Source organism: Myripristis murdjan, chromosome 21, assembly GCF_902150065.1.
Source record: "Myripristis murdjan chromosome 21, fMyrMur1.1, whole genome shotgun sequence".
Classification (NCBI taxonomy): Eukaryota; Metazoa; Chordata; class Actinopteri; order Holocentriformes; family Holocentridae; genus Myripristis; species Myripristis murdjan.
In genome coordinates this window covers 28101309-28128086 of record NC_044000.1, presented here as the reverse complement: position 1 = coordinate 28128086, position 26778 = coordinate 28101309, and the positions used below count along the sequence as shown (strand labels likewise).

General features: G+C 42.0%; 1 protein-coding gene across 6 annotated transcripts; it reads left to right on the top strand.

Annotated features, from left to right (window-relative positions):
- Positions 1-24: 24 nt before the first annotated feature.
- gtf2e1 (general transcription factor IIE, polypeptide 1, alpha) lies at positions 25-25309 on the top strand. Of its 6 annotated transcripts, none has more exons than XM_030080434.1 (7): positions 25-148; positions 945-961; positions 1126-1494; positions 1952-2109; positions 21977-22178; positions 23295-23533; positions 24316-25309. In XM_030080434.1, the coding sequence occupies exons 3-7, from the start codon at positions 1205-1207 to the stop codon at positions 24768-24770; spliced, it is 1344 nt and encodes a 447-aa protein (XP_029936294.1). In that variant the 5' UTR covers positions 25-148; positions 945-961; positions 1126-1204; the 3' UTR covers positions 24771-25309. The 6 variants fall into 6 exon arrangements, with proteins under 6 accessions (XP_029936294.1, XP_029936295.1, XP_029936292.1 ...); XM_030080437.1 differs by having other exon boundaries at positions 41-148; positions 1129-1494; XM_030080435.1 differs by lacking the exon at positions 945-961 and having other exon boundaries at positions 27-148; positions 1129-1494.
- Positions 25310-26778: the final 1469 nt, after the last annotated feature.

The following is a 26778-nucleotide window of genomic DNA, read 5'->3' as shown; positions in this document are numbered from 1 at the left end:
TGTGGCATCTCAGCCACTCGGAGAAGCTTTTGTTTACGTTGGTGGAGGGTTTCCTTTCCGGGTGAAACTAGCTAAAACCAAAAAAGCTCTCACTTATGTTGTAATGAGGCGCACTTGCTAGGAGGGAAAAGGGAAAAGAGTGTGTACTGTAAGTCCAGCTCACTTCGTAATCTTTAAATCATACAGAGAAGTTGTAGCTTTAGCGTTTTGGGGGGAAACACGGTGATCAGTGAAGTAGCCGGCTAACAAACTGCTGCTGGTCAGGTAACTTTCACGTTAAGTTGGTGTTAACCTCAGAGAGACTGCTCAGCTTTTCAGTGCCGAGCTGAGAGAATAACGTTAACTTCATTAGCTAATTAGTGTAATCACCATCAGCAGCAGTCAGTTTACCCTTTTTGTTTCTGTGTTTGTGTCAGTGTGGCCGCTATGGACCACCACTCAGGGATGAAGTTAGCTAGCTCGCAATTAGGGCTAATCTTATATCACGATAGTATCCATATCGTGATATAAGACTAGCCATCATCTTGGGTTTTGCATATGATAATACGGTGATATAATATAAATATTGCCTCCCACTTATTTTAAATTCCCTTTACTGCATCACAGTAAAGATGTTTATGCTATTTTTTTTTGCCCCTACCTGCTGATCATCATCCACATTACAAATAAATCTCTAATATCATCACAATATCGATATTTAGGTAAAAAGTTATTGTGATATTTGATTTCATCCATATCGCCCAGCCCTACTTGTTAATGCTCCAGATCTGACTAAATAATCACATTTAACTCCTTAATGGTATACAACAGCACATATTATCTGTTAAAACTGGCTAAGAAGCCAGTTTTAACAGAAGAAGCAAGAAGCAATGTTTTTTTTTTTTTTTTTTTTTTTAATCAAATCTTTGAACTGTGTTTCTCTATGTCTGTTTCTTTCTTTACAGCCTGAACTATATATCAGGTAAAACACTCCTTCCCCTTCTTTGACCTCCCTCCCCACCGTTTCCTGTGCTGTAATTCTTGTTCTCCCTCAGCTTACCATTTCTGCTAAACACTTTACATTTAATCTCCTACAGCTGACGTTTTCCTTCCTAAGCTGTATCCTGGTCTGTCCTGCTCTCTCAGCAGCTCCACGCACCCTCAGACGGCCTGTCAGCCTTTACCCTCAGTGACCTCCCTTTACCCGGCGTCTCCACAGTAGAAGATGACCGAGCCAGAGCTACTGACCGAGGTCCCAGCAGCGCTGAAGCGTCTCGCCAAGCAAGTGGTCCGGGGCTTCTATGGGGTGGAGCACGCCTTAGCCCTGGACGTGCTCATCCGCAACCCGTGTGTCCGTGAGGAAGACATGCTGGAGCTGCTCAAGTTCGACCGGAAGCAGCTGCGCTCAGTGCTCAACACCCTGAAGGGCGATAAGTTCGTCAAGTGCCGCATGAGGGTGGAGACGGCGCCCGATGGCAAGACGACGCGACACAACTACTATTTCATCAACTACAGGTGTTATGTTTTTCCTGCCATTTTTTCACGATGCATTTACCAGTACACATGGGATATTATATAAAAGTTCCCTTTTGACAAGGTGAAATTTTTACTTTCACCTGGCTGGAGGGATGGGAGGTGGGGGACACGATTGTCTTTATTGGGCCCCTACCATCAGAAATGTTTTGATGTGTTAGCCCAACAAGACTTCCAGATTTCTCAGTAGTATTAATCGTTCTCCTCTGAGGCCCAGTAATACCTGTATTCATGGTACAAATACACTTTCACGTCACATACTCTGCACCTACTCTTAGACAGTAATTTCCAAAATAGTAAGCAAGGGAAGGAAATTGATATGATTTTTTAAAAATAATTGCCAGCAATGATCCCACATCAAAGTCAGTTCATGCTCCCATGTAGATATTCATTAGATTCTAAAACTCTGTCTGATATCTACTCAACCTGATATTTATAGGCTGCTGGTCAACGTGGTCAAATATAAACTGGACCACATGCGACGGCGCATCGAGACAGATGAGCGAGACTCCACCAACCGCGCCTCCTTCCGCTGCCCCTGCTGCCTCTCCACCTTCACTGACCTGGAGGCCAACCAGCTGTTTGACCCCATGACAGGTAGAAACAAATACAAGTACACAGTCTGTGGGTTCCACAATTCACCTTCATTTTTCTGCTGAGGATGTGAAGATCCATAATAACTATGTGTAGGTGTGATATGAAGAAGATAGTGAGGGAGGCACGGATAGAGTTAGGAGACATGGACTTCCAGAAAGCTGTTGCTTACAGTTAAAGTTGAAATTTTGGATTTCCTTGTTTTGTTTTTCCCTTGGAGGGTGAGAAGTGTTCGAAGTGATGTTTAGAGTTGAGTAAACAAAGTGTGGTATCTGCTCATGAGTATGCCATCGAACTAAAAATGTCTCATCGGACCAAGTCACTTGACACTCAGTGATGTTCATCAGATGATGTTAACATTCACAATAAAACTTACCTATAAATGCGGCTAGCATGACGTTCACTAGTGGTTCATAGAGAGCGTCTCTAACCATGAGAACCTGACTCAACGATCCAGAGGGATAAAATATCTATTTCTGAAAAAAGCCACGATTCCTGCTTTAAGCATCATATTTTATTGATCGTGCTTGCTGGACTTACATGCTTTGATTTGATGAAACTCTCGATCCATAATGTCTTAAAAGTTGGACCTGGGGTCTTTACTTTGTCTGGCTGTAAACACCGCTCTCCTTGACATCTGTGAACAACGTTCAATCACCCAGATAACAATTTGAAGTTGAAGAATGAAAGACGTGTTGTTTCTGGTACTGGTTTCATCTTAATCCAGATTTTGGATAAAGGGACAACGAAAGAGGGGCCAAGAGGCGTGAGATGGTGCGTTAATAGACCTAGGTCCTCTGGATTCATTGTGCCACCCTAGTTGTAAGGTTTTATTTTTCCTGCTAATTTTGATAAATAAACCCATAATATTGTAATTACACCACTGACCCTATAATACTGAGGATAATCACACCACAGATTTTGGATTTGCCCTAATTGGGGATGTAAGAGAGAGAGCTAAGTGTGTAGGGAAGGAGAGAATGAACAGAATGAAAACAGAGGATTGATATTCTGCCTGTTAGGTGCTTATTTCATTTAAGAAGATAATGCAGTGCTGCAAACACTTTCATTTTGGATTTTAAACAGATACATATCATTACTTTCAATAAGAGTTTTCAAAACAAGATATCTGGAAGGAGCATGATGTAATTTCTGACTTCTGTCAACCTGTATTTGCGACCCATAGGAACTGCAGCCAGTATTGACAGTTCAGGCACAGCTGGAAGTGACACAGTTCACATGGGCACAGTTTAATAATGAAGAGGAATAAGCCAGCTAATTAGAAGACAGACTCAAGAGTATCACCATCCAAGCATGGAGCATCACAATGTCTTTCCACGGCAACTGTCTGTCAAAACAGATATGTCAAAATGTTTGTCAGAGGGAGGTACAATCAATAATACACCGCTTGCCTTTTATGGCTTTGAAAATCTAAAAGCAGTAGTTTGTAAAGGTGATTCTGCAAAAAAAACAAGAATGGTCGTTTTCTGCAGAGCTGGTAAATGTTGTGACTTTAGATTGATTGATTGAGTGCCAAGGGCTTAAACAAATTTTATCCCTGATATTTACAGCCCTGTGGCACTGATCTACTGTCAGTGGATGTGAATATTTGTGATCACGCCTTTCCACACATTTAAGTAAAACTTTTGCTCTGTATCAGATTTTAAGCTTTAAAATGGATTCATAATTTGTGAGGCCATTGGAGTAAACATGTTTCCAGAAACATAATTGCTCTTCATAAATAATATGGCCATTTTTTTAGTAGTAGTAGTCTTTTAGTAGTAGTAGTCAAGTAATTGATGGATTCCTAACACATATTTATTGTGATTGATTAAGAAAGGGTAGAGAAAAAGGAGGAAACTCAGGGAGAAGGGAAAACATACTGAAAGTTTCAGTGACTTGAAGGCACCACCTTTTGTAACGGAAGCTAGAAATGTGGTAGAAATGTGACCTCAGTCGACGTTGGTGCCCCCAGGTGTTCCACGGTAATTACTTTGGGCATTTTGTTAGTTTGTCTTTTGTGTTGGGAAGCGTACCACTAGATGGCAGTAAACACTCATTTAAACTTTCCCAAGAATTGGTCCTGTAATAAAGTCACTTTTAACAGATGGATTTCGTCCACCAAATGCCTGACAGCATAAAACTCCAGTGCTTATTAAATTGTACCTTTCTTTTAAAAAAGAGCAAGCACTTTAAAAATATTCCACCTATGTAATTTCTTGTGTGGTACAGTTTTCTGTCTCCAGGCTTTATGTCTAGATGCTTTCCCTCTCCCCCTTCCTCTCCATTGGCCTTTTGAAATCTTCTTCTTTTTCCTCCCAGTTTTTTTTTTTTTTTTTTTTTTTTTTTTCCCAAATTCCAAATGCTTAGATAGGTTGTTTGTAGGTAAGGCAGGTGTAGATGGTCATAACAGCACAATAAATATTCATACTTTATTTTTTAGGCAATTAAGAGTTTGTGCTGAGAATTAGCTGTAAATCAACGTTAATTGAAGTGCTAACAAGGGCTAATGGTGGCAAACGGCAAGGCCAGCGTAAGATAGCAGGCATTAAATGAACAACAAATTATGAATCTGCCATGTGAGAGTTGAGTCAGTGCTGGTGATGTGTGGAGACTTCACTATAAGTGCCTATTAATCCAAAGCCCCAGTCAGGGTTAATAATGCAAAATGGCAAGGTCTGTGTAAATTAGAATGAATTATAAGCATTAGCATTAGTGTGATATAAACGCATGTATGGCGTTTCCATCACTGGAGCAGTTTGCACATAAATTATGATTATACCATATATGCAAGATGCACAACATAAGATGATTTTCTGTTGCTGTGGATTACTTTTTTTTTTTAATGTTTGTTACAACGTTCACAAATCGTTAAATTTTAAGTATCTAATAATGTGTTATTTGGTGTTTAAGTCACAAAGGCATTTTTATACCATATCCCGTATTGTTATCTGTGTCCTTTTAAAAATGTCAGACATCGGTCCCCAGTTGTGGGACACTGAGCATGTGCTGAGCGACGCCGATATGCCTTGAAGCGCTTTCAGCCATGTATAATTTATACAAACTGCAGTTCACAACACACTCTGGTTCCACATATTCCAGAATTATTTGCTCAGGAAAGAGGGTGTAAGTGAAAACTGCAGTTCTCTCTCTCAGTTACACGGTAAAATCCGCCGTAATTAGCTGTTATTCTGAGCCTGGCCGATTGGAGGATCAAGGCGAAGACGTGAAGGCCGTATAAAATGGACTGGATTATTTCATACTCAGTTCAAATGCACACAAAACATTACATCTGCTACATCTACATCTATTAGTGTTGTCTCGGGGTGGTTTTCCTGTTTCCATTAAGACAGCTGAGAGGAGGGGCATCACCAGCCCGAGCGAGGTCTGTTAATCTAGAAAGCTAGACCGCCCTTAAGGGGAAAAAAAAAAAAAGATGTGTCACATGATGTGCCATGACAATTTCTGTGCTTTCGGCTTTACTCCTCACCCCAGACTGAGCCAGGAGCCAAGGCCATCTGCCCTCTTTCCAAGACCTCTCATTACAGTGATTGCTGTTAGCTATGTCTCCTTAAATAGGGTGACTACTGTCAGCTGTTCAGGGCTCCCCGTGCCATCGCGCTGTCTCTTTTCCCACCTCGCTGATGCTTAAGTGGCAGGAGCATGAGTTGCATTCATGTGGCCAGAAAACGCCCTTTAAAGGATAAATCATACCAGTGATTTTGTATGTTCAGCCACGGATGTGATTGTTCTGCTTTATTCGATAGCTATAGAGAGAGAGACAGGAAAGACAGGGAAGCGGGAGGGGATGACATGCAGCAAAGGGCTCAGCTCCAATCGGGTCCGCTCCGGTAAGGACTCAGCCTTTACACACGAGGGGAGTCTGGTAGAGCTCGACGATACGGTTAGACGCAGAAGCAGAACATTATAGATGCGCTCATATTTCAAATTTGAACGTCAAGGGATTTTGATTATATGTTGTAAAATCTTTGATACCCCTGCGTGATTTGCAAAATGGTTTGTAGCAATGTAAATGTAAGTAAATGGTAAAATGTGCGTAAACTGTAGTAAATGGGCCAGACGTTGAAAGTCACTGTTTTGGTCCTTGAACTCAGGATGATGATTTGAAAAAGGAAGGATGAGGTTAACAGTAATTCATGCAGTTCCACAAACTTTTATTCACTGCCTGATCTCCCGCGTGTGCGCAGTGTGTGGCTTGTCGGAGATATGTTGAAGTGTATTAGGCACAGTTGGATGTATTTGCAAATAGGAATGAGGGTGGGCATGAAGCGGTTTATGAGCTGCAACAATGCAACAGTGGTGGGCTTAGTCATATTGCAGGCTGTGTCACCGCGGCTTTATTTAGGCCTGATGTGATGCCACAGCACAGTGAGCTGGAGAGATGACACTATATTATGAGCACATCTACATGCAGTTCTATCACAGCCTCTTTCTTATCTATCGAGGTGAAGAAAAAGCTGATCTTTTTAGGTAGGGGTGTGTTGTCGTCTGCCTTGTATAAGCTCCAGGCGTGATTAATTACTTTGAAAAGCTTTTGCTGCCACTCAGCTATCAGGACCTCAGATTACTCTGCCAAACACGTAGGAACCAGCGTTTCTCACACATATTCCTGCCAGTTTGCATAAAGCAGTTCTTTTAAGGAACAGTTCACCCAAAATGTAAAAAAATACTTTTCCATTAAGCCCTAGTGCAGTCTATCCATCCGATTTCTCCTTGTTTTTTTTTTTTGGTTTTGTTTTGTTTTGTTTTTTTTTTGTTGTTTTTTTTTTTGAGGTTTTCATCAGTCTGCTGCAGTGTTCCCCTGGGACTTCGGTTCAACTGGGTATTGTTTTGTGGAGCTCAAACTGTCAAAATGTCCTGAAACTCAACTGCAACAGCTCTTTCCAAAAACAGTGGCACATGTAGGGCTAACTATCATAATCCACTTCACTGGGAACTGTTTCTTGCCAAAGAACATTGCCTCTAACTCATGGACATTGGGGATGGATAGATATAATTTTACCGACGTTCATCCAATAACTCAAAAACTAGCCAGATACATAGATTAAATAAGTGGGCAAATAAATATCATATTTTGGGTGAATCGTTCCTTTAAGAGATGCTTTGTTTACCTGAATTGCATTTGCACCGAGGAAAAAAACAAGTTGAGTTTCCAAAAGGTAAATTTTGCTTCCTCATCACAGCTCAAAACAACAGGCAGCACTAGGACCCACAGAAACGAGGCAGTGAACAGAAAGATGAGGCAGTTTGAGGGTGCAGATGGATTGGCCAGATACAAACCCAGATACAAACCCTGGGGCTTTGGGGGTCGGTGACATGTTGACTGACGTTACTGACTGGAAAACAGAAGGTAGAGCAGTACCAAGCCTGTGTTTATTCATCTCTCCCTCCTGTTTTTTGTGTGTCCCCTTCACCCTCCTTTCACTTGTTCCTTTGTCCTTTTCTTCTCTCTTTCTCTTCTTTGCTGTTGTCCCTTGTCTCTTTGTATCCTCCACTTTTTCCTTCTGTGTATCTGTTTTTGTCACTCTCTGTCTCATTCTTAACCGTGTCTCAGCGAGGGCTGGCAACTTTCCAGAGTGTGTTGCTGCAGAATGGACATTACATCACTCCACATCACTAGGAGCTCTCAGTTTTTGTGCATGTGTGTGCACACATGTAACCAAACATAGGCATTAATCTTAATCCTCCCAGGTAGTTTTGGTGGCCAAATGCAAATTATGAAGGTTTTATATAAATAGGTATATATAGAGAGGAAATATAAAACACAATAACCAGTGGCTGTAGACCCAGATTTGCTTTATGAAAATAATAAATTGATTAACAAAATAAAGGCGTGATCACTCTGTGAGTCACCAAAGCTTACTCATCTGAGTAGGAACTATGCATCCCCGCCTATTTGCAAGTTAATTGTTTCATTTTCTGGAACTGTTGAAATCTGAAACCTAAGTATGAAATCCGCAGATATCCAAAACATTTATGGATTTGCTCATAATTTTACTGTTTTTTTTTTGTTTGTTTGTTTGTTTTAATACAAAACTTGAGTATGAGTAAAATAAACTGAATAACAAAGTTACTGGTTTTAGTAAAATAAAACAAGACTTCCAAATTAGCTATTTCAGAAAAAAAAGATGTAACATTTTGACACTGATGCTGACAAATATTGATCACAGCATGTCACTCTAACAAAATATGTTAGAACCCCCATAGCCCTGCCTTTGGTCTTATTACACCATTGCTACCTGCTCAGCTCATTGCCACAGTCTGTTGTCAGCAGGAGGCACTAATGACCACGTTGACACCATCTGTCAATCAGCAGATCGACAGGCCGAGCAGCTCTGTTGCTAGGATACTCAATGAGGTGGCGCCACACAGACCAAGTAAATACTGTGGGGCATAAGAAATCCTTTTGCACACTGTTCCTTAAAACAATGATTCACACCAATAGGAGCTCCAATATTAGCTGCCTGGTAATCCAGGGTCCCTGCTGGTCATTATGAATTTATTCATCACCTGAGCTCGTGATACTGACAACTGCAAACAGGCAAACTTGTGTCTGGAGAAGTTGATTGCACTCTTGTGCCAAGGTTAGGCTGTGCTCACACATGGCTTCTTCTTCTCAGCTGCCACTGTCTTTTTTTTTTCACATCAAATCCTGTGGTAAATGGCCATTAAAGTCTCAGAAAGTGAATGGTCTAACAAGGACGTTGACAAAATGCTGCCACTGGCATTTTTCTCAGTTGGAATAAGTTCAGCATTTCAGAAAAATGGCCTATGACCACTCAGGTTGAGAAGTTCAGATGCCGAATTCAATTATAGATCCCATATCAATCTAATAAAGCAGAAATGCCAAAAAAATAATAAAAAGAATAGAGGTGGAACGTTAACGCCCACCTCTTTGGCAGCCAGGCTCCAGAAGCAGATTTCCCATTCTTTTCTCCCACAGACCTTTCAAGAAATGAGTATTTCAAGAAAGGTATTGTTTGAATGTCACCAGTTCCCTATGACAGTGTTTCCCAACCTTTTTTGTCTTGTGTACCCCCTGAGCCTTTTTGTCAGACCACGAGCACCCCCTCACTCATACGTGGCTATTACGTTAATGCTATTAAAAGCAATAATCCTAATTTCTTTACTCACTGTGCTATTTCCACTACAGTCCATCAAAGTAGCTTTACAAGAACTAGAAACTCAAAATAAGCTCTAAAACTACAGGAAATACCTTGAATAATCCAACTACATCAAACTATTCTTCAAAAAAATTTATTGTAGTCTCAACAAAAAACAAAGCAAGATATGGCATCAAATAGTGCAGTATATGTTTGAGCTGTACACTGTCCCTTTTAGATCAAATAAGAAAATGAAATGGAACTATGCCACAAAATAATGCAGTTTAAAATGCAAAAAAAAAAAAAAAAAAAAAATAGATATCTATCTAGAGACAAACTCAAAATATCAGTAAAATATGAACTATTTCTGACATTAATATCCTGACAGACTTTTTGAAAGAATAAAAGCTCAGTATTTGCTCCTCCTGTGGTCTGTCCTCTCTCTCCCTCACTGTCCTGCACTCGCTTCAGCCTGTAAACAGTCATTAGCTGTTGTTAGCTGAAAGAGGCAGGTTTTGGACCAAGCAGGGAAAAATATCGCTTTTCATATTACAACCTTGTGCTTGGTGAACAAGTGTGATAAATGACTCACTGGCTTTCACTTGAGGAGGTTTTCTTGCTAGTTCTCATCAGGCTGCTGCCTCTCAGGCTGACGGACTGACTGAAAGTTACCGAGCTGCCGCTCTGCCGGCAGCAGGATGCGGACCAAACCACTGTGAGGCATGGGGGGAGGTCATAACTTTTAAACACTTAAAAACCCACTATTTTACATTTATAATTAGCACCGCTTGCATTGCACTTTCATTGAATATTACTATATTATTCAAAATTTATGGATGGAGGGGTCTTGTCCCCCCCGACACCCCCGGGATTTCCGCCTATGTTTTCACGTACCCCCTGCAATGTGCTCGCGTACCCCTAGGGGTACGCGTACCCCCGTTTGGAAACACTGCCCTATGAGACTGATCTATATTCACTCTGCACCCTGTTCTACAGAGTTTCATTGATCATCACTGATATCAAAGGGTTACAAGTGATTTTCACTCAAGATTGAGTGTAGAAGTTGAGGAGTTGAACCCAGATTTAGCTAGGGGTCATGTCTGTCTATCAGCCTCTTTACCACAACGAACAGATGACAGGTTGTGTTGTTCTCAGGTCACTGCTTTCCATTGTGACCCTGCAACTCGTTTTTGTGTCTCCTCATCACCCATCCATAATGGCTTAGTCTTTAATGAGATTTCTGGCAGGACCACTGTGCTGATAATGTAGAGGCTGACAGACTAAGTCCCTTTAAGTTCTGTCACATCCTCTCACATTGATTTTTGAGAAGAAGAAAACAGTGAAGTTGCTCTCAGCGACTTCGTAGCACTGTCACCACCATTGATTCTGTAGGAGAGACAGGCAGCTTGAAGTGCATTTTTCACCACCAGAGCAGGCCTTGATGAGCCTTGAGCATTTCTACCAGAGCACTTTTCATTTAAGCATTTTTTTTTTTAATTAGAATGAGGTAGATTTCCTCTGAGATTAGAGGAATGTCTGATGAGAAGGGTTGCTTTGATAGGATTGGAGTCAGCAGCAGTAGTATCTTCAGCAAGGAGATTATTTCAGTATTTCAGTAACTTCAAAAAAATTACTTAAAATACATTTGTTTGGGGTTTCAGTCTGACATCTTTAAAAAAGATCAAGGCATGTTTAGACATTCCCCATTGCACTTATTACAGAAAATGTATTGTAATAACTTTTGCACCAAATCCAATGGAGAAAATTGCGTGTACCTTAATCTTTTTTGTGTTTTTGTAACTTCTGCCTCTCCTCCTAGTCTAACATCCCTACAAAGTGTAATTTATCAAAGTGCTGTGGAAATTCATACTTTAATGTGAAATATACAACTCAATAACAGAAGAATTCATCCTTTTTACTCATTTGCACTAAATTGTCAAATTTTACAATGTAAGGCAGTGAAAAAAAAAACTGGACGAAAAAGTCTTTTATTTATGAAGGAGGATATTTTTTCTTTGAAGTCTTACAGAATAAAATTGAAGAAATGGCACTGACATTCCACCACAGTCCAGCCATATGAAGCAAGAAACCTTATAATCCTATTTCAGTGTCTTGAATGTCTATCAATGCTTATCACAAGTCTCGCCAGCAAAGTAAAATTGGCTCAGTCCAATGGAATAAATGGGTAAATACTGTGTACTCCACTTTCTACTCCATTTAGTAGAAAACTTGGATTTTAGAGCAAAAATACCAAGTAAATACATTTTTGAATATATTTATTGCATTAGAAAATGTGAAAAAAATCAAGGTCAATCAGTTCCTCAGTGAGACAGTATAAATTTCTTATGCGGATGAAACCTAATTCACAGCCAGGAGCTTTCGTCAGTTTCTGCTGGTGATGCGTTCAACATTTTCTCACCATTTCCTGTGGACTCATCTCTGATGTTTCTACCCATCTCAGCTGGCGGGTGTCAAATCTCGCTGTGCAGACAGTAACCTTGCACCCCGTCACAGGCTGACAGAAAACAAAGACAACCCAGAGTTCACATGGTGTTAGGCAACCGGTCACCTGGTTGTTTCTGCTGAACCAGCAACACCAAACACCAAACACCAAACACCACATCACAAAGAGAGACAGTGCAGACCAGGGTGGGAATTATGCAATTTTAGGGGCAAGGCCATTTGGCCTTTGGTGTTGCCACATGCCAGGGCACCATTGGCCATTGAGTAAAATGCGTGGACTTGTAACCTATGCTATGAATAAACATCATGAATTCACACAATTAAACAAAAAAACAAACAAACAAACAAAACAAACAAACAAACAAACAAAACACAAAAAATCACACAAAATACAATGCGATTATACAACTATTATCAACAAAATAAGCCAATTTGGGCTTATCATGTTTTCTAGACATCATGATTTCGCAAAACTGAATAAATACCACACACAGCAACACAAAACTGCTAGTTCAATCATGCTGTAACTAGAATATCCGCTGGAAAAAAAATATTTTTTTCATGGACTGATAGTTATACTCCTGCCAACTTCTCAGTCATGTTTTAATCTAACAGGTGCCGTGACAGCGACTAAGCAGCACAGCTGATCTTTCTCTATAACCAACTTATATTAACAGATATATTTAAATACAGGCTACCGCTTTCCAGTGTCGGCGCCAGAACAATTTCATAAACTCACCGGCAGATGTTTTATTTCAGCTGGGGGTGTGTCACTCCATTTAACGTCAGCTCTGATTAATGTGGCTAAGCAGCAAAAGTAAGGACAGTAAGCAGTCACATTAAGGCTGAACAGAGTTATAGAATCACTTTTTCAGGCTGTTATCAATTTACCTCTGAAATAAAGACGACAGCTGTCACAGATGTGTTGATTTATTAAATGTTCATTTTAATGTACAGATGCAAACAAATTGAAGAATTAATTAAATCAATGACCTAGGCTACTCATAATGACTAAACAAATCAATAACGATTAATAGGCTAATCAATAACTGATAACATTAACACATTAAAAACAAGAACAAAGTTACAGCCGCACATCTCCGTGGAAAATCTTCCAGGGACTGTCCATGGTGCTGAATCTGCCTCAGCAGATACTGTCCGTGGTGCTGAATCTGCCTCAGCAGGTACTGTCCGTGGTGCTGAATCTGCCTCAGCAGATACTGTCCATGGTGCTGAATCTACCTCTGTGGGTACTGTCCATGGTGCTGAATCTGCCTCAGCAGGTACTGTCCGTGGTGCTGAATCTGCTAAGGCATTTCACTCTCTTCATTATAGAAATTAAAGCTCCATAAAATTCACGGAGGATCTTGTTCAGCTCTTCTTTCCTTACAGGTGAGAAATCAGCTGTTTGCCTGGTGTTTGTCAGGTAGTCTTGTAGAAATTTGACGGCCCAAGACGTTGACCGGGCCGTACCGGCTTCATTTCCTGACCTCTCCAGCTGATCCAGCTCTTCACTCGTCACTCTCGCGTATCTCTCCTTTTTCTCTTCTGTCTTATCTTGCTCATTCAGCCATTTATTCAAACTTAGGTCGCCAAAGAAATCAAAATTGACAACAAAACGGTCTATTATGCAGGCTAACAAAGTTGACAGCGGCTTTTGATGCAGGTTTCAGTGAAACGTTTCTTGTTGCCATGGAAACCACACAGACTCGGGCAATAAGATATAGGTGGAGTAATATTTTCAGTGATGAGGTATTTTTCATTTGAGCACGGCTAGCTGTGCTGTCATGCTCATTTGAGCACATTCTAAACGTCTGATCGATGTTAAGAATGCTCGGTCGGATCTATGTGTTGTATAATGGTTGCGCACGCATGCAAAACATTGCTTTGCTTCAAAGCCACCAACATGGGCAGAAATTCAATTCATTTTGGGTCGGGATTTGCTTTTTTCCTGCTCGGGATTTTCTTGCATCCATGATAACCTTGAGAGATTGACTGCTTGGGGCACACCGGCCAAATTGGCCGTGAGGGCTACAATTATTTTCAGGGCACTATGGCCAGAGTGAGGGGCAACGACGGCCATGGCCGTCATGGCCGCGGTATAATTCCCACCCTGGTGCAGACGTTCCAGCTCAGCCTGACGCACAAAACGTCAGTCTACATTTTTACGGTTTGCTGTGTGAATGCACCCTTTTTGTACTCATTCCACCTGACGTAAAGGTCACCTTTTGGCAGAACAGATCTTTGTAACCACATCTGATTTTAGTCGCCTATATAAAAATCCCTTTAAGCAGGCAAATATAAGTTAGCTAGATGAATATATTTAGTAAATTACAGTATTTTTTACCACTATATTGAAACCCAGTTCTCAATGACGAAAAAGAAGAGCAGTAGATAGCGCTCTGAAATGAGGATCTTTCATCACCATGTGGACTCGCATAACTCACATAAAGTATGATCTCTTCAGGATTATGGATGTATTACTTGTCTTTATTTACAGTAAGAGTGACTTGTCCAGTGGAATAGGGACAATTTGTGAGTCATGCCTGTTTATACATATGTAACTTTGAGTGTTGGCCACCTGCACACAGCTTTGAGAACTGAAGTGTGTCCGCTTTCCAGATTCTCTGTAAAGACGACTGGAGAGCAGTCTGCAAGCTTAAAAAGTAATCCGTTTATCGTTAGCTTTGCCAGAGGTGATTGGAAGCAAGTAGATCCATGTTTTAGTAATTTGCCAGTTAAATGGAATGGCTGGTATTTTGGATTAGAAGTGATTACTTTGTGTTTGACGATCTCAAACACATGCAATGGACGAAAACTAATTTCTGTGTAGGCTAATTAACCTAGATAAACGTTCATGTACAGACAGCGTCTTGTTCATCTCACTGTGTTCAGCTGCACAGCTACATCATGAGGTGCTGGTTTCATCTCAAAATGACACAACAAACACAGTTGTGTTTGACCGATTTAAAAGTTTACTGACATATCACACCAATTTTTTTATTTGTTTATTTTTAAAATATTGGATATCAGCATGTCCAGGTCTTTCCTTTGTAATATGAAAGCTACCTCGCTATTTTGTAAGATGTTGATATTGTTTGACAGTATCTCTCATCTTTTTGTTGATTTTGTTTATTCAAACATGAACTTTACTCTAGCAATAGCTTTCTCATTTTTTTGTGCATATTTTCCATTTCAAAGGTATCAAACGTCAACAAAATATCAGAAGCATCAGTTTACACTTAGACACCTGACTGTGTAAAATATTAGGTCAAATATGCATTCTTGAGGTAAAAATTAAAAATCGTAAAAGAAAGTCGTCTCAGACAGGAGCGAATCTCTCTGGTTGGAAGGCACAGCATGGATATGCAAAACACTGTTTGACATTAGTCTTACCGCAAGACAGAGAAGACGTAGATTAAATCCCATAAGGTAAAGACAAGACGACTAATGCATCTTCCCTTTATTTCCCTGGCACCAGCACTCTGACCCTCACCGGCTTCGTCTCTCTGCTTTCTGTTCACGTCGCAGAAACCAGCCAGGTAGAATATAAAGCAGCAATCACGTAATCACATGCCTTTGTGAAGTGTTATCTTCCCTCAGATGACAGCTGAAATTTTCCGGACCAACTTCCCAGGACAAAGACCAAGACCTCAGCTGAAAGGTCAAACTTACATAAACAGTTTGTTAAATTGCCAGGTTCCAAATGCTGCTGCCTCTCTTCTTCTGTCTCTGATTACCTCGCCAGCGCCATTAGAGGACGGGCTCTGATTTATTCTACCTGTGCCTCCCCCTTCAGCCACCAGCCAGCGGGGTTTTAAGACTGCCTCATGAAAGTGATGTCCTCACAAAACCAGCCTATAGTGGAATCAGTTCTCATTAAAGGATTAGTGTAAAGTATTGGAGACACTCAAAGAGGACCTGAAAGGGAACATACAGTCCATCCCCTCCATCTGAGAAGAGAGCTGAGCCGTAATTAGCCGACACGGCCACAGCTCATCTCTCTGCCCACTAACAAAGAGCCTTCAGAGCCTCGTCTCTGTGACGCTGCTGTCAGGCTTTGAGGAGGAGACAGGAACAGTTTCATGGTTATGCAAGGCTCAAACGGCAACTGGCTTTGGGCTTAAAATTAGGAAGAACAGAGTGGCCGTCCTATAAAATAATTTTAAAAGTATACGTTATTATTTCTGTCCTTTAAAGCTGCTGCCTGTAGAATTTGAAACTTTGAGACTGCAGAGGCCCCCTGCGTCTCTCGGTGGTTGTGTTCACAAAGTAAACTGAGTTATGGAGCTGGGATAAACTTGCTGAAATAGTTATTTTTCTTACGTCGGAAGAAGCGTGAAAAAGAAGTGTTCATACAGGAACAAAGTCGAGGTCAGTCAGTCAAACTGTAGCTGCATTTCCACATTTAAAGTGTCCATACCATCTGTTTGAGCAAGTAAAACACAGGCCCCTGTGGGTGCTGAATGAAGGCATACCCTGGCATCATCCTGCGTCATCAGGGAGTTTGTTTGGTGTGTATGTGAGTCTGTCAGTGCATTATGGGATGGGGAACTTTTGATTTGTCTGTGACTGGGACTTTGTTTTTTCTGTGTTATGCTGTGGGCAGGTAGTGTCTTGGTATATTTGTTTTGTACAGTTCTGTTTGGAGGCGGGTCTCGAGTGTTTTCAGGAGTGAGGCAGTGGCTTTAGTTTTAGTTCTATTTAATCTCTTTGTGTATTGTATTCAGTGGTTAGGTTTTTTTAGTTGAATCTGTAGCTTTGGAGATGTTTTAATAAAGGTGATAAAAGTCAAAAGTCTCTCTCTCTCTCTCTCTCTCTCTCTCTCTCTCTCTCTCTCTCTCTCTCTCTCTCTCTCTCTCCTCCTGAGATCCACTCCAGCCTAATCGTCCCCTGATGTTTTGGTCCTTAAGGCAAAAGTTCCTTCAGACTCGTTCTGAAACAATTAGTCGATTGACATGAAATTAACATGCTCTAATTAATCGATATTCGATTTATAGCTTCTGTTATTTGTCAAGTCAGAATAACAAACATTAGCTGGTTACAGCTTCACAAATTCAAGGATTTACTTAATTTTTTTCTGTTAATATTCCTTTTTCCATTCATATTGTTAGAAAATGAAAACTTTGATCTCTGCTGATCAGATTGGATAAGCAATTTGAAGACCTGATTCGGCTCTGGTAACTTGGCTCTGAGCATTTACCATTGTTTTTGACACTTTATAGACAAAATGATCAGTTGATCGATGAAGATAAATCAAGAGATTAAAAGATGAGGACAGTAATCATTAGTGCAGCCCCAGTTACAACTTGACCGATTAAAAACAGACAAACCAACAAACACTGCCAAAAATCTCCATCTTAATAAGTCAGTACGATATTCAGTGGTAAACATTTTATAATCTTTAAAAATATTATTTGTCAGAAAAAAGAGAGAGAGAACATCTGCCAGTGGGATGAGATGTTCCCATTGTTTCCAAAACTAATCAGCTTGTTTCCAGAACTTTCTTAAATCAAGTAGCCTATCACTTTCTACCTAGAGCATATTTTTTTTTTTTTTTTTTTTTTTTTTTTTTTCCACTTTCCACTTTTGAAGATGAAAAACTGATTTGTTCAGATGGAGATTTTTTTTTTTTTTTTTTTTTTTTTTTTTCAGTAAAGTGTAAAGCTGTACTGGGCAACCTTGCATGATGGTGGCATTAAATGGCAGCAGGACATGACTGATAACTGTTTGAAATGTGGAAACATTAATAACTAAGGTGATGTCTTTGTGTTGAATAAAGTGGTGATTTTAGCTGATAAACCACAGAAACCTTGACATACACATATTTTCACAAGCCTCCTCTGAAGGGAGTTCTCCCAGAATTCATTTTTATTTTGGTCCACCAACCTTCTCCGAGCTGTGAGAGGTGTGAAGGAAGCTGTCACATTCATTTTTGGTTTTGCCTCTGATGGTTCAGTCAACAGTCTCATCGGGGGGAGGCCTCCTCTGTCCTGCCATCACCTTTCAACCAATTGTTTTTTTTTTTTTTTTTTCTTTTTTTTTCCTTTTGTTTTGCTCTTGTACTTGCCCGCTCTCTGATGTGGCTGAAGTGACAGTATGACACCTTGGTTCATGTCTGTTTCCTGCCTCTGTAGCCAGGTATCAGTGTATAAACTCACTCTAATTTTCCGCTCTGTCACCGAAGCTGCTGGTCACTTTCTGTCACCACGCGCCGGCTGTCAGCGTCTCATTTAGCAGGAGGTCCGCTGTGGTTTGCAGGCGTTAGCAGTGGCTGTGTGTTGTGGAAAAGGATCTTGGCCCAACAGGTTTCAGTGACCCAGAGGACTTGCCTGGCAGCTGAGATAACAATTGACTTTGTCTGCGATTGTGTCCAGGGAAATGATTCAACTCGTATTCTTGTGTTCACTTGATTTCGTGTGTCCACAATTGCTTTGCAGATTATGTTAAATCTCCAGATACAACAGAAGTTTGACGATGGAAAATTAGATCAAATTTCGCACTCCCTCCGTCCTCAAGGGTGACACACACCAACGCGCTCTGTGACACAGTTTGGCACTGCAGTGGCATTGTCTGCATGGAAATGGAGACAAAACTAAACTACATGACAAACTTCAAGCCGTGAGAAAACATCACCAGAGAAACTGTTACTTTTGAATTGGAATGCATTTTGGACTAAGCCCCTCATTTCAGCTCAGTTTGGCTTCACGTTTTTGGCAAATGCTGTTGTGATGTTTGCAAGTCCTTTTCATGAAGCTATCGACTTGTTGGTGGAATTAGAACAACTTTTCATACGGACCTGATAATGGTTTCATTTGAAATTCTGTGCATAACGTATACGTGTATGCGCTCGTCATGTCTACAAATCACAGCATCTTGGCGTCCGGGTCTTTTCCCCTCGACAGACAAAATTACTACATTTTTCTCTGTTTTGACTGTCCTGTTTCCCCTGGCTGTGTCAAACTGCCTCTGTGTTTCCTGTCTGTCACAGAAAAAAATGGGCCAAGCAGCCAAATCACAGCCCAGCTTGATCTGTTAATTGTTTGCAGTGCTGCTGATAAGCCAGTCCAGTTTTTACATTACAATGTTTTTTTGTGTTTTTGCTCTCACTTTGTCAAGTGTTTGGCATTTTGCAAGAAAAATTACCAATTTCTTTTGTTTAATTTTATGTTTTTTTAATGCCACCAGCAGTATTGGGTGGCAGCAACACATCAGCCACTGAAGTACCTTGCTCAAGGGCTCTGGGGCTTGACTTTGTCTCTTGCATGACTGATTTTTCAAAGCTTTTCTCGTATTTTGGTGGCACAGAGACAAAAAGGTACAGCAATAATAAAAGTACCAATGGCTATCTGTTCAGAATACCCAGCTCTTAGGGAACACCTTCTGACCTGATGGATCACACAACCCCTCATATAATTAAAAAAAAATCTGCCTCTATGCTTTCTTCTTTCCTCTGTGCACTTTACGCGCTCTGTCCATCCCCTCCCTGCCTGTAGCTCCTCTGTCCTCTGGACCAGATCCACAGCCTCATGTCGTTCTGTCCTGAACTGATCTTTGCTGGTGGAGTTTAAAAAATCTCATATGTATTTCGCTTTCTGCCAAATGTGTGAATTGAACTGTAATTGAATAGTGTGTGTGTGTGTGTGTGTGTGTGTGTGGGTTTGGGTAAAGAACAGAAAAGTGGTTAGCTGTGTAGGAGTAGAAGTAAAATAGTTTCTTCAGCCCCTGTTTTCTGGCCAGGGGCCAGGGAACCGGGAAAAAGAAGACATCAAGGAAGAGCTGAGAGAGAAAGAGGGAGAGAAAGAGAAAATGAAGAGAAGAAGTTTCAGTCTCAGTGGTTCAGACAGCTGTTTTGCATAAAGTATGCAGGCAGTTGAATGGAGTTGGTGTAGGCTGATGTGTGAATTCATTCATAGATGCAGACGAGTCATGTGATGATGTTGGCCCACACAGGCGTCTGCCAGAGAGCGAGCAGGAAAGAGAAGTTAGCAGATGGAAACTGTTCCTGTTTTTAAAGCTGACACTGAAGATGCTGAAGAGTTACCTGTCAGATAAACCTGTCTTGGTGGGCCGCCCGGGTTCGACCCCCTCCATAACAGTCCATGTTTGTAACTCACAGTCAGACGGTGACGTTAACAGAAATCCCACATAACATGTTGTTGGCCTGCAGGAGCCTGGACTTCACTCAGGGAGGGAACAAGCAGCAGTTTGGATCAACAGTCTGAGCTGCAGACGCAGGAAAGGAATCGGATTGGCACAGCACTGAAACAGTGGCATCAATGCATCATTAACATCTACCACTGTTTCTGTCTCTCTCTCTCACACACACACACGCACACACACACACACACACACACACACACACACACACACACAGGGCAGACAGGGTCTGTGCTAATGCTGGAACCAGTCCACTTATTGAAACTGAAAAGAGCCAGAGAAGCAGATGGCCCTACATCCCCTTCTCTAACTGGTGGGATGGAAGGGGTGTGTGTGTGTGTGTGTGCATATGTACAGTTTTACAGTATGTATTTTAATTGCATGCTTTATGTGTAGTTGCGTATTTGTATGCGTTCTATAGAAAGAAGGTTTCTGGAACCAATGAATTAAATCAGAAGCACTTATTCACACACACACACACACACACACACACACACACACACACACACACATACACACTTATCTGTAACAGTGCTTGGTGTCTTGGGTTGTAGCTGTTATGCACAGATTCACACATTTCATAGACCAGTAGACACACACACACAAACACACACACAGACTCTAGTCTTATCTGCTGTGTTTACTAATCTGCTTCATGGAGAAGTTGTGAACACGCTCCAGGCTCTCATGGCCTGGAGAACAACAGCTTGTTGTTTTGTGTGTAAAGAGACTTTTATTGTGAGTAAAGAGTCAAACTCACCTGACCAGCGGGCCCTCTGTGTGTGTGTGTGTGTGTGTGTGTGTGTGTGTGTGTGTGTGTCCAGGGATTTATCTGCTGAGGCCAGGCCATGCATTATTCAACCACCATGTTAATGCAATCTCAGAAGACTCTGTGCCCTCTCCTTCTCCTTCTCTTTCCTCCATCCTGACATCTTTGCTGTTATTTTACTTCTCCATCCTCCAGCTTACTGTCCATTTTACTGTACCTTTTCTGCCATGCTCATCTCTTCTCTCTCACTTGAAGTTTCGTTCTTCCGCAGTCATTCTCCTTTTCAGTCCCTTCCTTGTATCTTTTGCTTTATCTCTGTCCCCCTCCCCCATTTACCAGAAAACAGGATGTGATGTGCCATAATCCAGGATGAGCATCAGCAGAAGCCCAATTCTGTTGTCAAATGAACAATATACTGACCCAGGAACAGGGACCGCACAGGGTCAGCCTGCACTGAGGCAGCAGACAGGCAGCAGACAGACAGGCAGCACGCCCTGCAGCCTGCACTGAGGCAGCAGACAGGCAGCAGCCCGGGGGTTTTGGCTGTGGAATGTTTTGGTACATTCAACATTCAAATGCCAGTCGGCTTGTGGGATGACACTGTTATATTCAGATGAATCTATTAGTATATTATCCCCATGTTACCATGGGGGATTTAAGTTGGCCCCTCCAGGAGGCTCAACACTGTGTGTTTTGTTTTGTTTTGTTTTAGCACCTCTGTAAGAGCTGGGCCCCGTGATCATTTACGTTTTCGTTCATCTGCTCGATCTGATTGACGAGATGGAAATACAGGATTAGTGGAGATGGGAGGGGGCGTTGTGGTCCGACTTAAGTAAACACAACCATGTAAGACCATGCTGCCAGATACGCACACCTTTACTTTTTCAAAATAAAATCAATTTTAATTGGCACTTTAATAGCATTGGTTTTATTTTAGAAGTGTGAGGACATTTAAGATGGGGATTTGGGGGTGACGCACTATATTCTGTTGGATACATACTTGTTGTTTTGGAGTTTTGTTTTATTTACGCTCAAAAACAACACCATATTACAAATACTTGACAGAAGAAAATTTGTCTTAAGGTAAGACATGAGGTACATTATTCTTGTGAGATGTATTTCCAAATGTTGCGCAGTTTCAGCTAAATTGTAGAGATTAGGCTATTGTCAAACCAAAACATTTCAAATATATGTTTCTTCTGCACACATGGTCACCCTGTGCATCAGGGACATCCAGCAACACTCATACCAGGCAGTGGAAGTCAACACCCATCAGCCCCCTGGAGGCCGGTGCTCTGCTCATCCCAGCTTAACTCTTCCTTCCTCCTCATGCTCTTCCTCCTTCCGCCCTCAGGGACGTTTCGCTGCACCTTCTGCCAGACGGAGGTGGAGGAGGATGAGTCTGTGGTACCCAAGAAGGACGCCAGGACGCTGGTGGCACGCTTCAACGAACAGATCGAACCCATCTACGTGCTGCTGCGTGAGACCGAAGACGTGAACCTGTCACATGACCTGCTGGAGCCCGAGCCCGCTGAGATCCCCGCCCTCAAACAGAGGTCTGTCGAGTCGGGTAGAAATCGTCCTGTCTCTGCTCTCCGGCAGCAAACAAACTGCACAGCCGCACTGAAATTATGTTCCTTCCTCAGGAGTCACATCCTGGAGCAGCTTCACTTGCAGCAGAAGGGAGGCCTTCTTTGCTGCCAGCAGTGATAGCAGTAATAGATTTTTCGGGGCTATTGGCTCATTTTTTTACTTTATAAGTGTTTGCACCACAATGGAATGAAGTTATTTTGGCAATACAAGCTAAAACAAATTTTCTGTGGGCCCACAAAGGCAATCTAAAATTCACTGTCAGGGAAACTGATCCAATTTCTGGGCTCTCGCTTTTGTAGAGTTTTTCACAGTTACAAGCACCAATTTAACTGTCTCATCTTAGAAATAAGAAATATGATTTTATTTTTTTATTTTTTTTGTAACTAATTATCCTCACAGAGCTGTTAGTATTTACCTTGTATTCCCTGTAGAATCCTTTTGAAATGTGTTTAATGACTTAAAAGCTGAATAATCTTCCATGTAAATCTCTGCATGCAGCAGGTTTGATATATATATCTATATATATCTCTCTATATCTATATATATATAGATATATATAGATATATATAGATATATAGATAGATATATCATCTATATCAGAGGCTGTGATTCTGCAGGTCTTGGCTCATTGAACCATACATGTGTGGTGCCACATGGATAAATGCTGTATTTTTCCACAGTTCCTCAGTTTTGTATGAGCATGATGTGAAATTGTCAGTCAGCAATGTGGAATATGTAAGATTAATTCAGTTAGCATTAACACAGGCCTGTATCCCCTTCTCCATGAGCCGCATACAAACGCTTTCTGTTCCCAGGGTGCATCTGACCTCCTGAGCCTTTTCTGTCAAATTGTTATTATATGTTTTTTAAAGAACGATGAATGATGAGTCCTTTCAGTGTTTTCCTTGATACTAAGCAAACTGTGGCCCAGTAACCAAGGCCTAATAACCAAAGTACCAACCTGTGACCTGTGAAAAGGGTCAACCTTTACCTTTTAACCTGGGCCTCCACACAATATGAGTTCCTTTACCTTAAACAGACGGGGATTCTCTTTTTATTTTTATTTTTCTTCTCAACAGCCGCGAGCGCGCTGCAGCGTCTGGAGGAACCTCGGCAGGCGGCCCGCACCGCGAGGCCTGGTCCAACAAGGGCTCGTCCTACGCCGACCTGTACACCCAGAACGTGGTGATCAACATGGAGGAGCAGGACGAGCAGCGCAGCAAGGCCGGCGAGGCCAAGGCAGCCCGGGAGAGGCCGGTGTGGCTGACCCAGAGCACGGTGCAGGGCGCCTACAGCGAGCCCGACGCCCTCAACAACTGTGAGCGAGCTTTCCTTGTGCTACACCTGCTCCTTTATGATCTCCGTCATTAGGAAGTTAGCGGCTATACCTGTTTCTCTTATTTGTTTTTTCCCTCTTTTCCTTGATCTCTGCTCACCCCTCATGTCTTCCTGTCTCCTAACAAGACTGTCTGTCCCTCTGAGTCCATCTCTTGATCCTAACTGGCCAGTCCAGAGCTGTTCCATGTCCTTAAGCTCCCATCCCTGCTCAGTGTCTGTGCAGTGGAAAGAGGCCATGACAGGTCAGCCCAGGTTATTTCCAGGCATCTTAAGCTAATATTGTTTCCTCACCCAAGGGCATGCAGATATCAGGCCTCAGCAGACTCCCATTGAACTGTAATTGCCAAATTGAAGCAATCAGAGGCTTGATTAGTGCATGGCTGAGCAACGATTGCTCATTAATAAAATCCAATGTTGTGGAAATTGCAGGAATTAGGCCTCTGAAAGTCCTGTCTGGGAGGTGTGTCTCTGTGCGTCCGTCCGTAATGATCCTGGAAACCTTTGGAGCCTGGAAATAGAGATGTGATCTGAAGTAGACATGGTTCAAATTAAGTTTTCACGCAGACGTTGTCCCACAATAAGTATTGCTTGATGAGGCCATTAGCCTTTGTAGGAACCTGGAAGGACCTGCCACGCCACATCGGAAGATCTTTGTGTCTTACAGCCTCTTTATTTCTTAAAGTTGGTTTCTTTTAAAACAGAATTTCCCCTGTAGTGCCAGTTTCCCCGTAACGTAATATTTGTTTTGTTTCGCTCTCACAGCTGCAGACTTTACACCTGGAGTCCAGGACGGCGCCGACAGTCAGGGCATCGGCCACTCCGATGAAAATGAAGAAGTGATGCGCGCTCTCCTCATCCACGAGAAGAGAAGCACGGCCGGATCCGGCGCGGGAGGGGCCAGCGCCGCCGCCAGAGCGCTGGGATCTGCCACAGGCAACGCCAGCGACTCGGAGAGCGACACCAGCGAATCCGACGACGACTCTCCCCACGCACCCCCCCCTGCCGTGGCCGCACAGCACAGGGGAGAGGAAGAGGAGGAGGAGGAGGAGGATGAATTTGAGGAGGTTGGGGATGAACCCATGGTGATGGTAGGAGGCCGGCCCTTCTCCTACCGAGAGGTGAGCCAGAGGCCCGAGCTGGTGGAACAGATGAGTGCGCAGGAGAAGGACGCCTACATCGTGATGGGAACAAACCTCTTCCAGGACATTTACTTCTGAACACACACACACACACACACACACACACACACTCTCTCTCTCTCTCTCTCTCTCTCTCTGAAGCTTTTTGATGATTAATGTTGACTCTGAGTTCCCGAACACGAGTGTCTGCTGTTTTTTCTCTGGTTGTGTTGAGGAGGAGCTTCTTCAGAGGAGACCCAGAAGCTTCTGGTGATGTTTCTCCTGACAGCTTCACACTCTGACATGAGATCAGCGGCCGTGCTTGTCCAGTGTTTCCTCAGCGAGCCAAGCCTGTTAGTATTCTGTCAAGTATTTTCTAACGTCAGCACACCTTACAGGAGCTAAACAAATGCAATTTGTGCCAATTTGACGTTTTTTGTTTTTATTTCCACCTCAACTGTAAATCTAAGGTCCTATGTTTTCATTTTTCTGAAATCATAACTGCAAAACTAAACTCAGACTAATGTGGAATACTATGGAAATGTGACGTTTTGGTTAAATTGCTGTACACATTAGTAAAACACTTGTTAATCTGAGTTATTTCTGTAATAAAAAGGCGTTGCAGTTTGGCAACATAAGCGTGTGTGTGTGTGTGTATGTGTATGTGTGTGCATGAGTGTGTGTGTACTTACAGTGCAGTAAAAAGCTGAAGTGAGTTTCTGATGTGATGAAGAAGCAGAGACACTATTCAGCTCTGAGTAAAGATGGAGGTGTAACTCACATGATGTCATGTTGCACACTGATATTCCACATATATCTTGACATTGATTTTCTCATTATTCCAGAATGGCACAGAGTTCTGTAAGCAGTAAAGTCAAACTCAGGAAAAGTAGAACAGAAAAATCGTAGAACAGAAAACTGAAGGAGAACGACCTAGTCCGTCCTCCTCTCATCGTCTCTGTTCAGCCTCTCCCGTCTTCTCAGGTCACATCCAGGCAGCTCAGTGTGTTGAGTTCCCACCCTTCCCGTCCCAGTCTCACACACACACACACACACACACACACACACACACACTCTATGGCTGCACACACAGTCCTGCGGTATCTTGCAGTGTGGTTTCCCCGCTGTGAGGAATTAATGGCTGCTTTGATGTAACCACGGTAACCTGCAGGACGGGGTCACCTGCAGGACGGGGTCACCTGCTCAAAATGGGGATGACTTCACCTCCAAGCACGGCCTTTTAACGCTGACCCGGGCCTGACATTTACAGAAAATGGGCCCTTCTTTGTAATCAAATGTTAAAAGCAACAGAACAGCAAACTGCAGTGAAACGTTCCCTCCTGCTGCGCCTCCCTGAGCCGAGAGAGAAACGCCATGCAGGAACCGTCTGACAGGAACACTTTGAAAAAGCAGGAGGATATTTAAAAAAATAAGATTTGTAGAGTGGCTTGGTGGTAAGGCACTGCAGGTAATTTTCCTATTTTTTTTTTTTTTTAATAAAAAAAAAAAAAAAAAAAGTTGTCTTTTTTCCAGTTGCAACACAACGTATTAAGCTATAAAAGTTCAGCAGAATTTGCACACAGTCGTCTGCAAGCACATGATTAATCCGACATTATTTTAACATCATGTTTTGAAAACCCAAGTATGACAAACACTGAACACCTAACAAACCGAAACGTCTCCACATCAGGCTCCCGGGCACAAATTCACTTAGAATGGAGGTCAGGAGGTTTCTTTGAAAACATTCAAGGCTTTGGAAATAACCATAAATGGAACCGTCATGAAAAAACAATAAGGTGCACACGATTAATCAACATTTTGAAGGCCATTTTTTCTGGTTAATGTTTATTCCCCTCAACACCACCGATGGAAAGAAATCCACGATGCTCTCTTTATTTGGTCGTCAACATACCACTGCACCACAAGTTGAGTTTTTTTTTTTTTTTTTCCCAAATTCAGTATGCCTCTGTGTACGTTGGTATAATTGGTTTGTCCTCCTGCACTAGGATAGGATAGGAACTTTATTATTTATTTACCTGAGTCCTGCAGTGGCACTCGGTTCTGTATTAAATCTGATCATAATTTTAGATTTCCCCGTCATTGAAAA